The sequence below is a fragment of the Ornithodoros turicata genome, chromosome 6 (assembly GCF_037126465.1).
Source record: "Ornithodoros turicata isolate Travis chromosome 6, ASM3712646v1, whole genome shotgun sequence".
NCBI lineage: Eukaryota > Metazoa > Arthropoda > Arachnida > Ixodida > Argasidae > Ornithodoros > Ornithodoros turicata.
Window position 1 is genome coordinate 38,741,148 of NC_088206.1, and position 21,322 is coordinate 38,762,469.

Sequence of the window (21,322 nt, forward strand, 5' to 3'; positions counted from 1 at the left end):
GTGAGACACGTGGTTGCTTGTCGGATGCTTGAAGGGAGAGAGATGATGTCACAGCGCTGATAACCATAGCAATGCGAGCGCACCTGTTCTTTGTAGTTGTACAGTGGCGTCACGCCTTGCCTTCTTTGTCCATGTGATAATACGAGGTTCAGGCGCACGCTGTTTGCGGAGGTTCACCGCGATGTCCTGCCACCCAAATTATGCGGTGTGCGTGCGACAGCTTCTGAATTAATGAATGTTTCTTACCATAGACCTATATAGGCATCTGTCAGGACCACGCGAGTCGTCCAAATTATCCTAATTTCCGGGGTCAGTTACAGTCAATACAGGGGTCGAGTTATCGAGGTTTTAATGTACAAGGGTTGTTCAAAGCTGACCGAGACTTATTTCTTGAAACATACAATGAAAAGTTCTGGAAGCACCAAACTATGTGAGTCTTTTAAAGTATCGACCGTGCGCATCTCGACACAGCTTCCATTGCTGGGGCAACTCTTTGATGACTCTGGCATAGAAAGAAGTGGGGTGCTGTCTAGTCACAGCAGGGCATCTTTCTGGAGGGCTTCATCTGTGTGGAACGTCATTCCTCCAAATTGCTCTTTAAGGGACCCCCAAAATGGTAATCACTTGGGGCCAAATCTGGAATGTAAGGGGCATAACAGCAAAACCTTCCAGCACTTCTATTTGTCTCTGGGGTAAAATGATGCATCCAGGTTTCATCAGAAGTGATGACTGATCGCAAAAATTTGTGCCTCTCGGATTAAAACCTGTTCAGCAGCTGCTCAGAGACTGCCATGTGCGTTCCCTTCTGGTCACAAGCGAGGTGTCGAGGATACCATTTTGCACAGACTTTGTGGAACAGTAAGTGCTTGTGAATGATTGTCTCCACACTGACGACACTAACATCACACTGGGCTGCAATGTCACAAACTATTACTTGCTGGTTCTCAAGGATGACTTGCTCAAAGTCTGCAATGTTCAATGGCGTGACTGCAGTCAGACGAACGTGTCCATGCGGTTCATTCGTCATCATATCTCGTCCTTTGCCAAACTGTCTGCACCATTATTACACTCTACCCCTTGACATTGTTTGTTCCCCATACTGTGCCTCTAATCTTTGCAAAATCTGAGCTGGTTTGACATCCTCCTTCATGAGAAACTTGCAAGGGTTGCATGAGTTATGCATAGAGTATGAAGTTTTCAGGAAATATTTTGTTCTAAATTCGGGGGGTAAAAATCGGGTAAATAAACATGTGCACTAAATTCATGCGAATTCGGGTTAAAAAAATTTCCAGTGCACTAAATTTGGGGAGAAATTGGGCTCTATTACAAACGAACTGTACTGGTTTGGACCAAACGGTGATGTAACTGCATTTGCTGCCAAACGAAAAGGCTATTGCATTCCTACAAACATCCCAGTGAAGGCAATTTGCCGGGTAAAAATCGGGTTTCACCCTAAAGTGTCAACCTTCAATTCGGGGTGCAAATTCGGGGAAGAATCGGGTAAAACCCTACAACTTCAGGCTCTAGTTATGCATAGGGGCTGACTTTTTCAGGACTTATTTTTCAGAAAAATGTAGGTAAATATCAGGTAAAAGGGGTATAAAAGGGTAAATATCAGGTTATATTTTTTAGAATTCGGGTGTAATCCTGTTTTTTTCTCGCCCTTACAGTGTCACGTCATTTGTCCCCTGAGAGATACTCATCACGCAAACCTTATGAAGTTGATCTGTGAATGTACTGATAAATGTAGTGTGGCTCTGCTGGTATCATGATTTGGTTGTAGACCTCTCAGGTGTAGCTTTTGCTAGCCTCTGAAGCTAGGGCATAAAAGTGTTGCTTTTCAAGATAACTGCCTTTAAAAATAAACTTATTTTCTTGTGTACAGTACCTTGTAACACCTTGGTAACAATATGGATTTCTTCAGTTCCTGCAGATACTCAGCTTCTTCAACTTGTATACTCAGTTTTGATTAACCCTTTAAGGCCCAAACCAAATGAATACAGACTTGACAGCAAATTATACACGTTTGGCTTGCTGCAGATATGTATAATCCGAAAAACATGTGACGACATTGCTATAGCTGCAGGTTTTACTGAAAATCGATGGGACGCATATGTCCCTACTGGCCTATCTGGAGGGCGCTTAGCTGCCGGAATGGTATTGTGGGAAACGGTTTCTCTCAGTTGTGTAGCTTAGATGAATCTGCAAGTTGAGCACATGTTGTTCGTGGGATTTTCTTTTATTGTTTTTGCACAATTTATGTCCCTTTTTCTTGATGCTAAGTTCACCATTTTGTGATCCGGTGCACATGGAGTGGACGTTTGGCTCTCTGTGTCAATGAGCACAAATATCTCTGCCTGCTTGAAAAGCTTCCAATCAAGTTCTGCCCCTTGGTCAATCAAGCTTCATGCCAAGCAAGCTTGTCCCTCAACATAACATTTGCTATGTACGGCATACCTATGTAAGGTTCCGTTGCCCAGTAATTCCCAATGGACGGCAGCATATGGTACGTCATCACTAAATTCATGCGAAAGAATGCCACCATTTCTTTCTAACTTGTATGGAATACTTTCCCAGTCTGCGTGTGCTATCTGACGTTCTCGGTCATAATGATATCATCACGGTCCTCTCTATACTCCCTCTGGTCAGGAAACTCCAGCGGAATACAATGGAGCGACTTGTTTAGGGTCCGGAGGTGTCGCGCAGGGGCACTGGTGTTGATCAGGGGGCGCCGTCCTCCGTTAGCAGACAACAGAGCCATAGGGCTACACGTGTTCAGTCGGCAACTGGGAATGTGAATCAGACAGCATCGACAGTTCCTTTGCCTCTTCCTTGATTCGTAATTGCGTACCAGCATGCCTAAGACATACTGTGTAACTGGTTGCGACGCAGGGAAACGGCTTCTTCGTTTTCTATCGGACCCCCTTGAAAGAGAACAATGGAAACGGGCAATCCCACATGTGGAGACCGAAAGCTTCAGGTTCGACTCCCCGAACACGAGGGTGTGCGTTCTGCATTTCGACGCCACATACATAATTTGCTGTTAAATATACAAAGGCAATCAGTCAGCTGTGCTGCGATTATCCAAAATACCCTGACTGATCCAAGATCGCACGCCAAGTGTGGTGTTCTGGTATTAACCTTCGGGTATAGCAGGCTAGGAAATTTCAGGGGGGAGAGCACAACCCAACGAAGATTATACAGTCTTGCGCATTTTTGAAATGCAACATAAAAACAATAAAAAAGGATGAAGCACAATACAATTCTTCATTTTTACACGACTGTAATCTGGAGCAATGTAATCCAAATGTGACAAATTAAGCAAACGCAAAATGTAAAAATGAAAAGTATGTATTTTTCAGACTGTTACTTCATTTCACAATGTAATCCAATCACACATTATGATAGAGAATGATTATTAATTGCCAGTGAAGGAAAAAATACTTAACAAAAAAGCACTACAACCATGCATTGAGAGAACTGAAGTGACAACTGACCAAGTCATCGTGCTGCGGGTTGCAATGTCATAATGTGTGCGTGTCTTTATATACAGGGTGGTCCACCAAGCATGATAGAAATTCATAGTAAAAAACATTTTTTATTTCATTTCAATTGGCAGAAAGTTAATTTCTTGAATTGAACTCAGAAATTTCCCAAGCAACTTAATGTTTTCTTTGCGGAAATGGGTTCCCCGTGGTCATTTTACTCAGTATAGCACATAATCCCACTCGTAATGCAATGGCAATTGCCGAAATAAATTCGCCGAAAATCCGTGGAAATGAGCCCTTGGCTCCGCCTCTTTTTTGACGGCTCGTAATTTGAGCGCAAAGCTGGCTAGTTCCATCTCAAATCGAACAATCCGGTACACTTGATGTCTCGAATGAACGGGAAAAAAATATATGTTGAAGCCATCGGTGAGTTAGGAGAAATAAACGGTTTCCGAATTCTCTGCGCTGCGCGGTTCGGGAAGTAGGAGAGGAGGAAAAAACTGCCTCTCATAAGACGATGTCGTCGCGCGCGGGTTTGAGCGTTCGCTACAAGGCTATTTCTTGTCGCATTATAGAAATTTCTTGATCTGGCTTTAGACCACTTAGGGCACAATAGGATCCTGCATTGGCAGTGCTGTCTCCGTTTTTGTTTGTCTACAAAAAAATATCAAAGTTGACTCAAAGTGCCGAAAAGCACCGTATTCACTGCAACTTTGCGGACGATGTACAAAACGGATAAGATTGAGCTTTATGCCGTTTAATTTGTCATTCATGTGGCTATCGAATGATGTATAATTTGTTGCTCTACTCTGTCAGGAACGTAAGCGATACCTCTTTCAGTAACACCATACCACCGAAAAATGACGAATTTCGGAAGCCTTTATCTAAAAAACCCCACCAAAAACTTGCCTAGAAAATTTTATATGTTGTAGGTAGTTCCTTAGACTATGCGCAGAAGTAAAATCAAAAGTCGGACTTTATCGATAGGCGCACTGTGAATTTTTTGCCAGCCCTATACGCAGAGCGCATTCAAGCCTTGGCACCGTGTCCCGCGTGTTGCAAAATTGAATTTTCCAAAGGGACTTTCTACTTCTGTCTTCATATAAAAAGTAATTGCTATCATTTGCAACCGTTCTGAGCGCTTGCGTTCATAATAGTGTTGTAATCGCTGAATGTAGATTGTGGAGCAACCATATGTGCTCACATTTTTTTGCGGGATGACACACATGCATTGCAAGTGCTGGGAGCCCGTCAAGAACAGAATGCTTTATAATACTTTTGCGTCTTTATAAGAGGTATATTTGTCCACGGTGATCATATCGAAGCATATTTACAGTACACAGAATAACAAGAACTTGACAGCGAAGAAGACAAGGTGACAAAGGTAAGAAGGTAACGTAAGTTATGCAGAGCATTCTGAGTGGATGAGAGTGCTCATGTCATGAACTGCTTTAGGCCGTTGTGGAAGCCACTTTCCTTTATGTTACTTTTGATGGCAGGTTCTTGTTAGATTTTCTTTCAAATGTGGGCAACATTGCTGCATGTTGTGATTCAGCCACCTTTGCTGTGAAGTACTTGAAGCAGCTTCTGCATAGCTGACCCACTTCTGTTACGCCTTCGGCTTGATCTGCTGGAACCACAGTCTTTATGGCAGCTACGCCGATCTCCGAAGCAAAGCGAAAATCCTTTGTCTATAGCACTTTTTTCTTGTGTATGAGGCGGTAGTCAGCGAAATCCACACGATCAGCACTGTACAACGAAGAGGTCATTGAGGTAAGTGTGATACCAGGACGACACACTACAGTAATGCAGATGTTGTCGCACACTCTGTATAAGGGCACTCCATGCACTTCTGTAGTCGAGAAGTGAGTGAAGCGTCTTCTGTGTGTAGGCGAAACTTTGCGCAAGGTGTCTTCAGGGAGTAAATGCGATCAGGACCTTCCCATGGACGCAGCATGTCGAACCGAATGACATATTGGACAGCGGCGCCGGTCGGGCTGTTTTGGCAAGGTTCACAAAAGGCACCATGAATTAGCCTTGAGTGTGTGCGTATGACACTACAACATTTTCCTCAGTGTAAGTTCCCCCCTCCGAGGTCATGAGGCCGTAGGAAAGGAAATGTTTCAAAGAATACTGGAAGTCACTGCGTCCCTCCTGCCATAATGCGTACAGTAAATGTGCTTGTTTAGAATAACCCTGAACAGATATGCCTCTTACAAAGATGTAAAATCATTATGTTCTTTCCTTGATCCCAGCACTTGCAATACATGTGACATCCCGCAAAAAATGCGAGCACATCTGGTTGCTCCACAATCTAGATTCAGCGATTACACCATTGTTATGAACGCAAACGATCAGAGCCTTGAAAAGGAAACCTTGAAACCTCAGAATGGTTTCAAATGACAGCAATTACTTTTTATATGAAGACAGAAGTTGAAAGTCCCTTTGGAAAATTCGATTTTGCAACACGCGGGACACGGTGCCTCCGCTTGAATGCGCTCCGCGTATAGGGCTGGCAAAAAATTCACAGTGCGCCTACTGATCAAGTCCGAATTTTGATTTTGCTTCTGTGCATAGTCTAAGGAACTACCTACAACATATAAAATTTTCGAGGTAAGTTTTTGGTGGGGTTTTTTAGATAAAGGCTTCCGAAATTCGTCATTTTTCGGTGGTATGGTGTTACTGAAAGAGGTATCGCTTACGTTCCTGACAGAGTAGAGCAACAAATTATACATCATTCGATAGCCACATGAATGACAAATTAAACGGCATAAAGCTCAATCTTATCCGTTTTGTACATCGTCCGCAAAGTTGCAGTGAATACGGTGCTTTTCGGCACTTTGAGTCAACTTTGATATTTTTTTGCAGACAAACAAAAACCGGTACAGCACTGCCAACGAAGGATCCTATTGTTCCCTAAGTGGTCTAAAGCCAGATCAAGAAATTACTATAATGCGAGAAGAAATGGCCTTGTAGCGAACGCCCAAACCCGCTCGCGACGACGTCGCCTTATGAGAGGTAGTTTTTTCCTCCTCTCCTAGTTCCCGAACCGCGCAGCGCAGAGAATTTGGAAAGCGTTTATTTCTCCTAATTCACCGATGGCTTCAGCATATATTTTTTTCCCGTTCATTGGAGACATCAAGTGTACCGGATTGTTCGATTTGAGATGGAACTAGCCAGCTGTGAAGAAAGGGGGTTACATTAACACGCCACACGAGCGGGGAAAGGGTTACAAGCAGAGTGTTTGTTCCGTGGGTAAGGCTTGTAGCCCTTTCCCCACTTGTGTGGCGTGTCAATGTAACCTTCTTTCTTCGCAGCTTTGCGCTCGAAGTACGAGCCATCAAAAAAGAGGCGGAGCCAAGGGCTCATTTCCACGGATTTTCGGCGAATTTATTTCGGCAATTGCCATTGCATTAAGAGTGGGATTATGTGCTATACAGTAAACTCCCGTTAACTCGAAGTCATAAAAACCGCCCAGAAATTCGAGATAAGCACAGTTTTGAGATAAGCAATACATCACGATTTTCAATGCAGTAATGAGGGATTGCAAGCTTTTCTTGCTTTTACAAGCTTAGTTGTGGCAGAAATAAAACTTTCCCAGTAGGTGCAGTACTTACTGCCAGAAACACAATCCCAGTTTGTACAATCAAAGGTGGGACTTTATTTACACATTGCTTCCAAAAAACGACGTTATCAGCGATTGCTTTTGCGTGGGTGGCGTGAGGAAAGCGTCCTCAAGATGCTTTACGCAAAGCATCAAACGTTCTTCACCCCTGCTGCACTCAACCTTGTTCCGTAACAAACGGAGGAGTTCCCTTGTTTCAGTGAAAGTTGGGACATCCCGAGGCTCTTCATGTGCTTCTCCCTCTTCGAAGTCATTTGTCCGACACGAAGCACGGTCCGACGCCATTTCAATTATTTCACTGTCCGTCATTTCCCCACATACTGGGACATCCTTCTCATACAGCGCGTACTGCTCGAAGACCACACCTACGTCGGCGTCACAGCACCCATCACTGGTGAGTTGGAGTACTTGCTGGCAGCGCTCATCACAGTTAGTGAACTGGTCAGCATCAGTTTGCAGGAAACTTTAGGTCTGGGCGAATCCTGCATGAGCAAAGCAGTTCGCTATTGAGGACGGATGCACATTCCTCGAGGAGTCGTCGATGAGGTGAATGGCACCCAGAAGGTCGATGTCGTACCCCTTGCCGTTGTCATACGACAACAAAATCCGCCGGAGAAGATTCTTTCTGTAGATCTTCCTGGTCATCTCAATCAGCCCCTGATCCATCGGTTGTAAAACTGATGTCATGTTGGCAGGGAGAAGCTCCACAGTGATGGCTTCGAGATTCGCAATTTTTCCATGTCCCGGGTAGTTATCAACAACGAAAAGACCCTTGCGTTTCTGCTTTGCCAGCTTTCGATCAGCGTGCGCACATACTTTTCGAACACTGCAGCAGTCATCCAAGCAGTCTTGTTAGATGTGTAAATAATGTCCTTTGGCAGCCTTGCGTTTCGAAAGCACACTGGTTTCCTAGCTCTCCCAATGATTAGAAGTGGGAGGTTTTCTTCGCCGGTAGCGTTTGTTCTGAAAAGGATCGTCACTCTGTCTTTCCGCTGCTTGGCTCCTCTGCAGGGGTCATCCTTCAAAGTAAACGTCCTGTTGGGAAGCATCTTATAAAAAAAGAGCTGCCTCGTCCAAATTGAAGACGTCTTTGTCGTCGTACAAGCTCTGCAACTCGACAAGCCGAGGGTTGCACCAGTTGTCCGCAACTGCATCATCAACGGCGCCGCTTTCGCCATGGATGGTCTTGGACGACACATTGTGCAGCTTCTTGAATCGGTCAAACCAGTCAACACTGCAGCTGAAATCGGTGTAGCCCATCTGCAATGCCAGGGTGTCCACCTTCTCCATTAATAATGGGCCTGTCACTGGCAAATTGGCAGCTCTTGCATTCTGTAGCCAGAGGAGCAGCGCTGCTTCGACATCAGGGAACTTGGAGTTTTGAGACCTTTTCCTCCTGTTTGTTCGAAGGTCTCACAGACTCGTGCTCGATCCTTCAAGATCGTTGATAGTGTTGACGAAGAAATGCCAAATTCTTCGGCGATGGATGATTTGGTCCTACCTCCTTTGTCAACTTCCTTGATCAGCGCAACTTTCAGCTCCAGCGTTAGCTCCTTGCACTGCTTTCCTGCCTTTGTCATGTTGAGGAAAGAACGAAGTTTGACGTACACGTGCTGGTTGCAGTTTCTGACGAACTGACGAACGTCCACCCAGTCCACTTCCCTTTCGCCCCTTGTTTTCGATTCCTCTTTCCACTTATGCAGACCAACCAATGAGATTTCAGGGCTCTCCCGACTCGAGACGTGAGAGGACGAAAGAAGGACGACGGCAGAGGTGGGAGGAGATTGCCGAGGGAGGAGGTGTGTAGCTGCAGCGCGCGCATTTTTGAATGTTTCGGTGACGAATTTTCGCGATATCTGAACTCGGTCCCAAAAATGCTTCAAGATAGGCAATGCCAAATGCATGGTAAACAGCGAATTTAATTCCATGACGCCGGAAACCTTGGAATTATCTGATATTTCGAGATATGCAAGTTCGAGATAACGGGAGTTTACTGTACTGAGTAAAGTGACCACGGGGAACCCATTTCCGCAAAGAAAACGTTACGTTGCCTTGGGAAATTTCGGAGTCCAAGAAATTAAGTTTCAGTCAACTGAAATGAAATAAATATGTTACCAATATGTGGCAAAAGTTATTGGCAGAAAAAAATCCTTCGACCGCACGTCTCTTCGGGGTTCACGTTTTTTACTATGAATTTCTATCATGGTGGTGGACCCTGTAGAAGCATTGGTACTTTTTAAACATTTCACATCTCTCAACAATTCAATGCAGTTGATTTTCTTCATCAAATAAGCTTTTTTGGTAGAATGTCAGACTGGGACTGTTGATGCTGCTTCTCGCAAAAGGGGTAAAAAGATGGTAAAAAAAGAGGAAGACGCACATATTGCGCTACCTGTTTTTGTTTTCTTACTGTCATTTTAGTGCTTTTGGTTGGGTGCATTTTTAATATTTTTTGTGACTTTTTGTGTGGGGTCCAACTTTGGGTACTTGAGTACTTGATGGGAAAGCACTGGAATTTGAAAAGTACTTAAAGTAAAGTAAAAGTACTGAGAATTATAATATAAGTACTACTTGGGTACTTGGTACTTCTCCATCACTGGCTTGGAGAAATGTGTTGCTGCAGATTAAGCCCCGGGGTCTTTCTTTCGGGAGTATAAAAGGGCCAAAATAAAAGAAATAAAAAATAACAAAGAATTAATTAAAATAACTATAAATTAAAAAGCATTTGCATCGTGTACAGCAACTGGTACGCGGCTGCTCATCACATCTTACGTCACACACCTTTATCGGTTAACAGATTATGTTTGGGACGTAACCGATCTTTGGAACCTATTTTATGTTGACCTGTACAATGCTCTCCTATCTCTCGATTACAAGCTCAGCATAACACGCACGCCAAACAACATGACACTAGTGTAACTTGCGGAGACGGTGTGTCTGACATATATGTTATGTAAAAAAAAAAAAAAAACTGTAGATTATGATGATGATGCTTCGTATTTTATTGGCGCAGCGGTAACTACGACCATAATGCGCCAAGACGAAAAAAAAACAACAACAAAAACCTTAGAGATTTTATTGTGTTTGCATGTACATATTATGTACCACTATTTTAGGCCATGGCTGTTGGCATTCATGGTTAAATAAATTTAAAAAACAGACAGTGTCTGCGATTGTGCAAAGTCCTCTGTTCAACAGTCATGAGGCGGGTTGTAATGCACCATGATACACTGCATACATGGCCAAGCACACGCTCAAATACTGCAAGGCACCTTCACAAAAGCGGGCGCGCCTAGGCAGCGGCAATGTGAACTGCCGGGGAGTTTCCCCCAATCTTCTAGAGCGTCATCGCGTGGCCGCGGCGTGCCTAAGGAGTTTTTCGCCGGAGTTTCCTGACCAGTGAGAGGATCGAGAGACCGTGATATCACTGCTCAGTGATTCGAATGCAAGAACAGATGAAAAGACGTCAAGAAGGGTTGGCACACTATTTGCTTCAATTTTTGGCATCAGCAGTTCCAAATAGTGAGTAGCTTCTTCAGTGAACCATCTTCTCTGCTACATTTTTTTCCAGATGATTAAGGTGTCTGTGACCACTCACTTGCACAAACAGGCGCATCAAACACCAGCATGATAATGTTAGAGTCTTTGCTCTTTAGTCTTTTTTTTTTCCTTTGGTGGCCTATAATACAGTGAACCTGTAGGGGAGGTGGAATTCCCCAACATGAGCCCTGACTGGCGATGATGGAATGTCTCAGCGGGCAGATGTTCATGGCCTCACGCTAGCCCATAGAACTGGCTCGCAGGCGCAGAGGCACGTCTTCGTTGTCCTCATCGTTGTAGGAAGAGACTTTATACCTGCCTGTGCTAGCTCCAGCTCCCACGTTGTCTGCATCTTCTTCGAGAAACTCCTCGACTATGCCATAAAGAAGTGCTGTTTCATCACCACTGTCATCCGCAAACAGAATCTGCCCAATTTCTTCCTCCTTGTCAAGAAATCTCCTTTCCATGCTGCTGCCAAGAATGCATATAACTGATTGGGCTAACTTTTATTGAAGTGCAAACATACTGCGCGTTTGAAATGAGCGAAATCTGCATTCATTTGCTTTAGGCGATTCACTGTGTTGATTTTTCCAAATAAGCCGATAGGCACAATGGTGTCCCACGTGTACGATTCTCTAGAAATTACATGCATGAACAAAGAAAGAATAATTTTCATATAAACATTACTGCTGACACATTGTAAATACTTCCATGCAAAAGTTACACAAAATAACCCTGTTTTTTAGAACAAAATGAACTTATCGTATGAGCGATGTCACCCACGAAAAACGAAACTTTGTAGTTGCTTGTTATTGCCCAACTAGCACAACAATGCCGGGTCACAGTGTGTACTTAACTAAATAAAGACATCCTCTAAGTGATCCTGCAATGTCACCTTTAAACAATAAGCGTTTTAATCCTTGGGGACACATGTGTCCCACTGGCCTCAAAGGGTTAATGCACATTAATAGCTGCCTTTTTAGAAGTTCTTCTCTCATAGATGAGCGTTGTGATTGCGGGATACAGCACATTACTTGAAAATGACCTCTCGACATCACAGCTGGTGTTTGACACACATAATAAACTCAACAAAGAACTCGACAGTGTTGGGTAAATAGCTTGTGCAGCATCCCAAAACTGGAGGTCTATTTTTGTATCACGTAGTGTGCCTTCGATCATATATTGTTGAAATTCACACCTCAGCTGGTCACTTGGGACCACCACAAGAGTTAAAATGGTGATATAATCATTCAAGTTGTGACTAGCTCAGGATTTCTTAAAGAGGTCATGCTCATCTGCTCCAAAGTTCATGCTCTGATAGCACTGTGCTTGTGGTTTCTTCTATGTTTCTGGCAGTAGTGCACTCCCATTTGCCTGTCAGCTGAAAACAGGATGACTTGCAGTCTGCCTTGACACATGATGCAGCTTCTTTTGGCAGCATGGCCAACGATGCTCTAGCTTTGTCGCCTTTTCCAATGCTCGTCTTCACGTTACCAAACATCTGTACCAGTCTCACATTAATAAGATGGTGTCATGGTGATAATGCAGAAAAAGAATTGCACCGCTTTCCAGCTGTTTCTGTATTTCCACAAGTGGCTGCAGAGACTCATGAACAAAGACAGCCTTTGCATACAGATGCTGTTTCTGACCACTCAAAATAGCTTGTAGGTCCTTTACTTTGCTGTTCCCTTCACAGTGGTTCTCCATGAGCTCTGTGAGGCAGTCACACACATCCAATAATAACAGCAGGTGTGCTCTAAAAGCTATACATGCGGTGGGGAACTACAGCTGGTGGCTTTCCTGGTCATGCCACTGTCCATATGTCCATTGTGCATTTTCACTCGATAGCTTTGGAACAGCTTACTGGAATGCTTGGAAAGAGAGCACCAATCTTGATGACAACTTGCCTGAGTTCAAACATACAGAATGAATTGAGAACATGCTCAATAGAGAGTTGGATGAAGTGTGGAACATCCTAAATGTGTGGAAGCGGTATGTTTTCACCTGCTCTGCGGAGTTCGAGGTAATGGCTATGACATCTTTCCAGGTCTTTCCCAGAAAGTTCAGAGCCTCTCCACTGTGTAGCTATTGCATACTTTCACATGCTTTGCATCCCACAATGTAACCTTCTTTGATTTGGAGTGCTGGCTGTAGCAGCAAAGTAATGTGTTAACAGTGGGATATCCCAGCACATCAAGAGACTCTTCGACTATCAAAGACACTTAGACGGTCTCTACATCATTGCCAAGTTCCTCAAAGACTTCTGCTGAATGCTTGTTACGAAGCTGATCACCATTAGGCACGGTTTTCGCTGCTGGATAGTGGTTGCGAACAAAGTCCCCTAAAGCACCATCAGTTTGCTCAAGGCTGAACCTGCTGTACGCAACAGCTCGGACCAAGTCGTGTACGGCACCTTTTAGCATCCTTCTCTTTCTGTTACTGACGACAGCAAATGTCTAACATCGTAGGCTGATGTTGGCCTGTCCTCTCTGCAGGTACAACCGAGTCTCTTACCTTGTGGTGCCGAACAGATGCTTTGTGCTCCCGAATTTGATCGTAGGGCTTTTTCTTTGAATGTCCGTCAATCTCCGCATGGCAATATTTGCAAACCAATGCACGGTGTTCGTCCTCTCCTGCCTGCTTCTTTGCAAGTTCCAGATCCTCATACTCTGCGCACCAATCTTCAACAGTCTTTTGTTTCCTTCTCATTTTCGGTTAAGTAAACTTGACCACATTTTGGTTTTCTCAGGACACTTGTACTACCGAAGATTATCTTCCCTCGACATCTGCAACTCTCCGCATTCACTTTTGCTGTGATCTCACGTGTGCACAGCACTGCGGACGCAGTCAATGACGGCGTTTGCCAGTTCAGCGCTCCCTCTATACATAAAGCCTGTCAAGTGAGCGCCGAACCAAGTGCGGGGCCTCTCCCTCATACACGGTGATTCCACCGCTGTTGGCACTGCTTTCAACACTGTCGCAGTTAGGAGACGACATGCACCGCTAAAATGTTGCCATAACAGATGATGGATGTATATGCAGCATTTTGCAAATGTTATCTATTAAATTACACTTCTTATCTTGTTGGAAAGATCATTTTGGTCAACAAAGCTGAGCAACATTGGCAGCAACGAGAGCTGGCATCCCACGCGGACTCTCTAAGAAACTTTTGGCAGGCGGAGAACTATGCAAGCGCGTGCGACAGGCATGTAGCAAATGAAGCATGGGCTGATTTCACTCCTTTCATCGCGACCGCTTCGAGGAAAAAGGCTTAGCACCCACTGGCAACGTATTGCAACTGCCACTACAAACAAGTAGTTGCTCTACGTACTTACGAATGCTGGTAATGATTTAATCAAGAAAGTATGTGTAATGGAGGTGCAGTAAATGTACCACACAATGTTTCACAGCAGAAAATACAGACTATACACTCGAATAGCCTGCATAACCACGGCTGGTAATATCAATAAGTATTGACATTCAATCTCTCTGAATAGCAGCAATTGCTTCTAAACTCTTAGTGGTAAGTATGTTAGTACGACATTGTCAGTACGCTGTGTCAGTTCCGCAATGGGAAAACTGCTCAATCGGAACCATTTTCGGGAGAAACAGGGCTAAAATCCGGAAATTGGAAATGTAGCTTGGGGGGTAAATATGGGGCGCAATCAGGTATTACCCAAAAAAGTCATCCCCTAATTATGCATTGCTGTGCTGTGGCTTGCTGCCATGACGCCAGCCACTGACCCGAGAAGCATTTAACTTCGTCCTCCGAAAGTTTTAACCAATTACATTTACTTACACATTTTTCTCAAGCAAAAGTCACAGTCAACCTTGAACGACCCTTGTATGTTACTGGACAACAAACGTCATGCACGCAAGGACATGACAGTAGAATTATACTTGGCCTCACAAAGCACACTGTGGTTCTATTCATGTCAATGCTGCCTGTGGTGGAAAGTGACTTCACACTGCTATGGCCCTGCTCACAACTTTTTTTTTTTCATGCAGAGAAACTTGATTTTTGGAGGAGCTCACTTATGTGCAGCAACATACTAAGCCACATACGGAAAATTACCAGCTGCTTATAGTTATTCACAAGCAATGAAACCACCCACCTGAAGTCAGGTATGTACATTATGGTGAAGGAAATTCCACACACAGCCACAGTGATGCCCATGAAAAAGAGGATCCTAGCATAATCCCGATCAGTGTGATAATCCTCTGTGCTGAACCCATAACTTATCCAGTTCTGAAACAAAGAAAAAGTGAAGGTTCAAACAGTACTGTGCTGGAATTAACACAAATATTGAGATAGAAAACTAGCACACCACAGATGAAGACATGACCAGACATGAAGATGAAGACAAGACAGACCATGTCTCCGAGTCTACGTGATTGTGTGTTGCCATCTGTGGCACAACGGTTTTTCATTACATGAAGCAGCCCAACTAAACATACTTGTAACATAAAAACCCTCTGTATAGTAAAGAGGGTAGGAACCTCTGCATTATACCAATATTATACAGGAACCACATATACTTAGATAGTGACTTTTTCGGGTTAAACCTGATTCTACCCGGTTATCCCCCACAAACTGACTGACCTGTGACCAATTTGGGTTAAACCTGATTTCTCCCCGAATTCCATTCACTATGAAATCCTCAATTGACGTTTCCACTGAAGACGAACAAAGGTCGCCACGTGCAACACATGTAAGAATGGGTCACCTACGTTCCCAGAAATACACCCATGTGTGTCAGCACTGTCTATGCCTTCGGGGATTAGCGTTCATAAGTTAACCCCCCCCCCCCCCAAAAAAAAAACAAAGAATACGAGAGGAAAGAAAAAACTAGGAAAGGACTTAATAGACACTTGCTACATATACTGAACTTCTGTTTTGCAAAACAAGAGCATCTATCCCTACGTCAGTATCTGAACATGCTGGTCATGTGTCCCTCTGCAGCTTTAATAAACAAAGCAGATCAAAAGGACCAATTATATGCATCTGTGTAACTCATATACCACAGATTGAAGTATATGACTGAGCACTAACGCCACTGCCAGATTCCTGTAATATACGAGGGGGGACCCAAAAATAACGAGAATTTGTTTATAGAGGCGGTAGGGGTGTTAGTACCGATGTTTGCCACTAGGCGCATGTACAACAGTGCCCTCTGCATCAGTTGGCCAAGCATTCGTCAAATCAGAGTGTTGTTTTTCTTGAGCTTCTATCACTGTCTCCGCCAATTTTGTGATGATGGATGCGAAAGAACAACGCGTGGGCACCAGGTTATGCTTCCTTTCGGGGAAAACAGCAGCAGAAACTGTCACAAAGCTTCGAGAGGCTTTCAAAGAAGAAGCATTGTCCATTGGCCTTGTCCATTTTGAATTTGTCCCGCAAGGTCAGACAGCTAACCAGCATTTTTACCCAGAAGTGTTCAAGTGGCTGCATGATGCAGTCCAGGGAAGATGCCCTGATTTGTGCAACTCAGATGAGTGGCTTGTGCATCACGACAATGCACACGACATTGAGCGTGCGGCAGTTTCTTACGAAAAACGGGATGACAACAGATAAAATGGTTAAAAAGCAAGCGAGCTGGTGGCTAAGATCCATGACGAAAACCCGAGACTGGGAAAAAAGACGAAAAACAGACGACACAACACAAAGTCTCAAACACAGCTAAAGTTTAATGGACAACCGCACACTTTTAACACATCAGGTGGGGGAGGAGGGACAGTGCAAAAGGCTCGCCAAAGCAGGGCCGAAGGTCACAGACGCTTTGCTGACACAGTTCCCAGCCCCCAAAATTGACAACGTTTCTCTCAAAAGCCTCCGACTGAGGTCGGACTCCCTGGCCTTGACAAAGGTCTCTTCCCATGTGGGAGAACAATTAAAGCAAACTTTGAGATGCTTTGCCAATTCCGACGACTGGTCCTCATTTTTTACCTTCGAAGCGTGCTCCCGGAGCCTGTCATTCAAGCAACGTTTCGTTTGGCCGATATAGCAAAAACCGCAAGCAAGAGGTATCTGATACACCACATTTGACTGGCATTGTACATAGCTATTTTTATGCGATTTACAAACTTTGTCACGCTTCTGGAAAGGACAGAGAGCATCAAGTCTAAAGCAGTTTTTAAATACAACCCGGACACCAAACTTTTTTGCTACAGCAAGGATGTTATGTGAGACATTGTGAAAATATGGGATCGCAACACGAATCTCATTATCAGTGACAAGTGGGGCACAGGGGGAAATTAATCTACTAAAAACAGACTCAAGAGCGCTAAAAAGCATTGCATTAGAATAGCCTGCGAGCTGCAGACGATCACACTGAAAGTTTAAAGAAATACACAACTGATGTACACATGACTTCCTCAAAGTGCTAGATAGGAGGCCCGTGACAACACCCCGTTTTACATTCTTTGAGTGACAACTGCTAGCGGGTAAAAGTGGCTTAGGAGCCAATTTCCCATACGACCAACACAAAGAAGGTGTTAGCAAAAGCCTCACAGCAAGGAACTGTAGCACAGCATTGGTCGGGTGTTCAACAGTGAAAGACAACTCAGGGGATGTCGCTCTTATCAAACGCTCACATGCGTAAATATCATCTTTAACTGTAGAGAGCAGCAGCAAATCGTCTACAAAGCGCTTAACAAGCAGTTGAGCACGGGGAACTGTCGCCAGATATGATGTAACAGCATTATCAACAGTAGACAAGTAAATCTCTGATAACACAGGTGCGATGGCCGAACCAATACAAACCCCCGTTTTTTGAATGAACAGACCCTTATCAATGCGAACGGCAGTCGATCTCAGATAAAGTTCTAAAACACGTAAGAAATCTGACACAGCAATGCCTGCTTTTGACTGTCTATCTGTAAAATTTTTGCTGAAGGATCATAAGATTGACATGCCGCTACGTTTGGTGGTGAATGAAAATGGTACATGGCAGAAGGTAGTGTCTCGTTTCATTCAGGACTGTTTGTCCCTAGTTCATGAGCGGAGCAGCATTGTGTTAAAGAATTCTGAATGTCTCATTGAAAGTCTCAAGTCATTTCACGGGAAGAAATGTTTTGCCGCCTCCCTGGATATTAAGGATCTTTACTACTCCCTAGATCAAGGCATTCTGTTGTCTAGAGTAAGAGATCTTCTCGAATCTAAGTTGGTCCGTTTCCAGTCAAAAGCAGGCATTGCTGTGTCAGATTTCTTACGTGTTTTAGAACTTTATCTGAGATCGACTGCCGTTCGCATTGATAAGGGTCTGTTCATTCAAAAAACGGGGGTTTGTATTGGTTCGGCCATCGCACCTGTGTTATCAGAGATTTACTTGTCTACTGTTGATAATGCTGTTACATCATATCTGGCGACAGTTCCCCGTGCTCAACTGCTTGTTAAGCGCTTTGTAGACGATTTGCTGCTGCTCTCTACAGTTAAAGATGATATTTACGCATGTGAGCGTTTGATAAGAGCGACATCCCCTGAGTTGTCTTTCACTGTTGAACACCCGACCAATGCTGTGCTACAGTTCCTTGATGTGAGGCTTTTGCTAACACCTTCTTTGTGTTGGTCGTATGGGAAATTGGCTCCTAAGCCACTTTTACCCGCTAGCAGTTGTCACTCAAAGAATGTAAAACGGGGTGTTGTCACGGGCCTCCTATCTAGCACTTTGAGGAAGTCATGTGTACATCAGTTGTGTATTTCTTTAAACTTTCAGTGTGATCGTCTGCAGCTCGCAGGCTATTCTAATGCAATGCTTTTTAGCGCTCTTGAGTCTGTTTTTAGTAGATTAATTTCCCCCTGTGCCCCACTTGTCACTGATAATGAGATTCGTGTTGCGATCCCATATTTTCACAATGTCTCACATAACATCCTTGCTGTAGCAAAAAAGTTTGGTGTCCAGGTTGTATTTAAAAACTGCTTTAGACTTGATGCTCTCTGTCCTTTCCAGAAGCGTGACAAAGTTTGTAAATCGCATAAAAATAGCTATGTACAATGCCAGTCAAATGTGGTGTATCAGATACCTCTTGCTTGCGGTTTTTGCTATATCGGCCAAACGAAACGTTGCTTGAATGACAGGCTCCGGGAGCACGCTTCGAAGGTAAAAAATGAGGACCAGTCGTCGGAATTGGCAAAGCATCTCAAAGTTTGCTTTAATTGTTCTCCCACATGGGAAGAGACCTTTGTCAAGGCCAGGGAGTCCGACCTCAGTCGGAGGCTTTTGAGAGAAACGTTGTCAATTTTGGGGGCTGGGAACTGTGTCAGCAAAGCGTCTGTGACCTTCGGCCCTGCTTTGGCGAGCCTTTTGCACTGTCCCTCCTCCCCCACCTGATGTGTTAAAAGTGTGCGGTTGTCCATTAAACTTTAGCTGTGTTTGAGACTTTGTGTTGTGTCGTCTGTTTTTCGTCTTTTTTCCCAGTCTCGGGTTTTCGTCAGGGATGACAACGGTTCCCCACCCCCTTTTACTCCCAGGACTTGGCCGCCATGCCATTTTTTTTTATGTCCAAGACTGAAAAGGGACCCTAAAGGAAAGCGTTTTTAAGACGTGGACGAGGTAAAGAAGAAAACAGCGACACGACGGAGGCATTGAAGGCTATCACTTTGCAACAGTCCCAGAACTGTTTTGAACAATGAAAAAAGCGATGGGACAAGTGTTTTGCATCTCAGGGAGAGTACTTCAAGGATGATTAAATTTTGGAAATGTTCTGAGAAACATACAAATTTTGAAAAAGCAATTCTCGTTATTTGTGGGTCCCCCCTCATATGTTCCTAGAATGCTGCATACCCATATTAAAACCATGATGTGTGTTATACCATGTTGTTAGAATGACTTCTCCACATGTTATCCATTCTCCTTGACTGTACCGATGTCACAAACATTTACGAACCAGCTCACTCTTACAACGAGCATATCAGATGTGGTCAGTGCCGTATTTAGGGAGGAGCAACCGTGCATGTGCCCTGGGGCCCCCCACCACTGCAGTTTTTTTATTTTGTTTTTTCCTAAAAGGTAGTTGTTCTATATATAGAGATTCTGGCCAAAGTGACACTTACAAGAGGCTCAAGATGTACAAGATGCTCCTGCAGAGCAGATGCGGTGGGAGCATTATTCATTGGCTATACTTTTTTTCTTAAAAGCACTGGATGATATTGCTAACAATGAAGACGGAACTAATGAAACGTGCTTCAAGGCCGGCGGCCTCGCTGACAGAATGACTAGGCTTGAAACAGGAATTGATGCCGCGTTCTGGTTCGATATTCTAGACTGGGTAGATAAGGTCAGCAAAACATAGCAAAGTACAAAGATTGATCTGAACAGCGCGGTTTCGTCATTGATGTCGCTCAAATACTTCGTTGCCACTAAGTGTGAAGCATTCGAGCACTACCACATTATTGGGGAAGATTTAACAGCGCTTGGTTGCGTACCAAAACCTTTTTTTTATTGCGCTTAGCGCCGCGAAGCAACTGTGGCTTTGAGCGGCCAAGACATGTGGCCCGAGGAAAGAGAGGACAGCAGGAAGGAGTGGGGGACACGGCCATTAGTTTGCATCCTGGGCCGGCTTCAGGGGGAACTGTGCCGACATTCGTCTGGAAAGTATTCGGAAAACCCAGGGAAAACCTTAGACAGCACAACCGGTGGTAGGATTTGAACCTACCACCTACCAGTCTTCAGCACGACCTGTCAGAACTGTCGTCCAGGTTTGGCCTATTTGGTGAACTCCATAACCTTGACACCGAAGAGATCGGGAAGACTGCGTGTTGTCTATCCTTTTCCGGAGGAGATTCCGTACATTTTTTCCAAGATGAGGTGGGCAGCCGGGAACTGTTTCTCTAGACGCTCATAACTGAGAAGGGTGTAAAGGAAGTTTTTATTTCAAATGTAAAGATGGTCCTAACTTCGTATGTACCTCTCCATGATGGTCAGCAACAGTTCTTGTGAGCGCGCGCATTCTCCAAATTGAAGTTCATAAAGAACAGTCATCGGACAGCCCTGATGCACAGCAGATTGAATACTTTGTAACTGCTATGCATAGAAAGGGACATTGTGTGAGAACTTGAGTTTACAGGTTTACTGATTTTTCGGTTAACAAGTCCCGAAGAGTCCCGATTTATGCTACTAGCATAATCTAGCCTTGATCAGCAAAATACTATTCTTGATAACAGGAAGATAATAAAAGAACCAACCACTGTACATGGAATGTTTTCGTCTATATCACAGGCAGTAGTTGCACCATGACACAGCACTTCTGTGGAGGGCACCACAATTCTCCCCTATGAACTCCCACGAACCATTCTCAGAAGGCACAGTGGCCCCTACCGAGCAGGCTGCCTCGGGCCCCCACCACTGTAAATCTGGCACTGGATGTGCTCGATTACTGTTGCACTTAAACAAAGAGGAAGGAGCTTAAAAATGCATTACCACATAATCACTTCAAACGTTTCCAACCTGTTTCGTATTGCAATATTTCAACAAAAGGTAACCTTTAAAGTGTTGTGATTGTGGAATGCAGGTCAGAAAGTTGTGAGACAAGGTCAGTGGCGTAGCTAGAAAAAATACTTCAGGAGGGGTTTTATGCAGGGGCGAATCCAGATCCTCATTTGGCGGGGCGGTTTCTTTGTCGAAGCTCGTGGCAAATGAGGAGAAACCTAATGTTTTATGTATGATTTGGA

At 44.2% G+C, this 21,322-nt stretch overlaps 1 protein-coding gene across 1 annotated transcript in view; it reads right to left on the reverse strand.

Annotated features, from left to right (window-relative positions):
• The window catches only part of LOC135396563 (NADH dehydrogenase [ubiquinone] 1 beta subcomplex subunit 11, mitochondrial-like), a 32,849-nt gene that overhangs the window by 8,864 nt on the left and 2,663 nt on the right, over positions 1-21,322 (reverse strand). Inside the window, exon 2 of the mRNA XM_064627598.1 lies at positions 14,769-14,902. Within this exon, the coding sequence (XP_064483668.1) occupies positions 14,769-14,902 (134 nt within the window). The remainder of the gene's footprint in view (positions 1-14,768; positions 14,903-21,322) is intronic.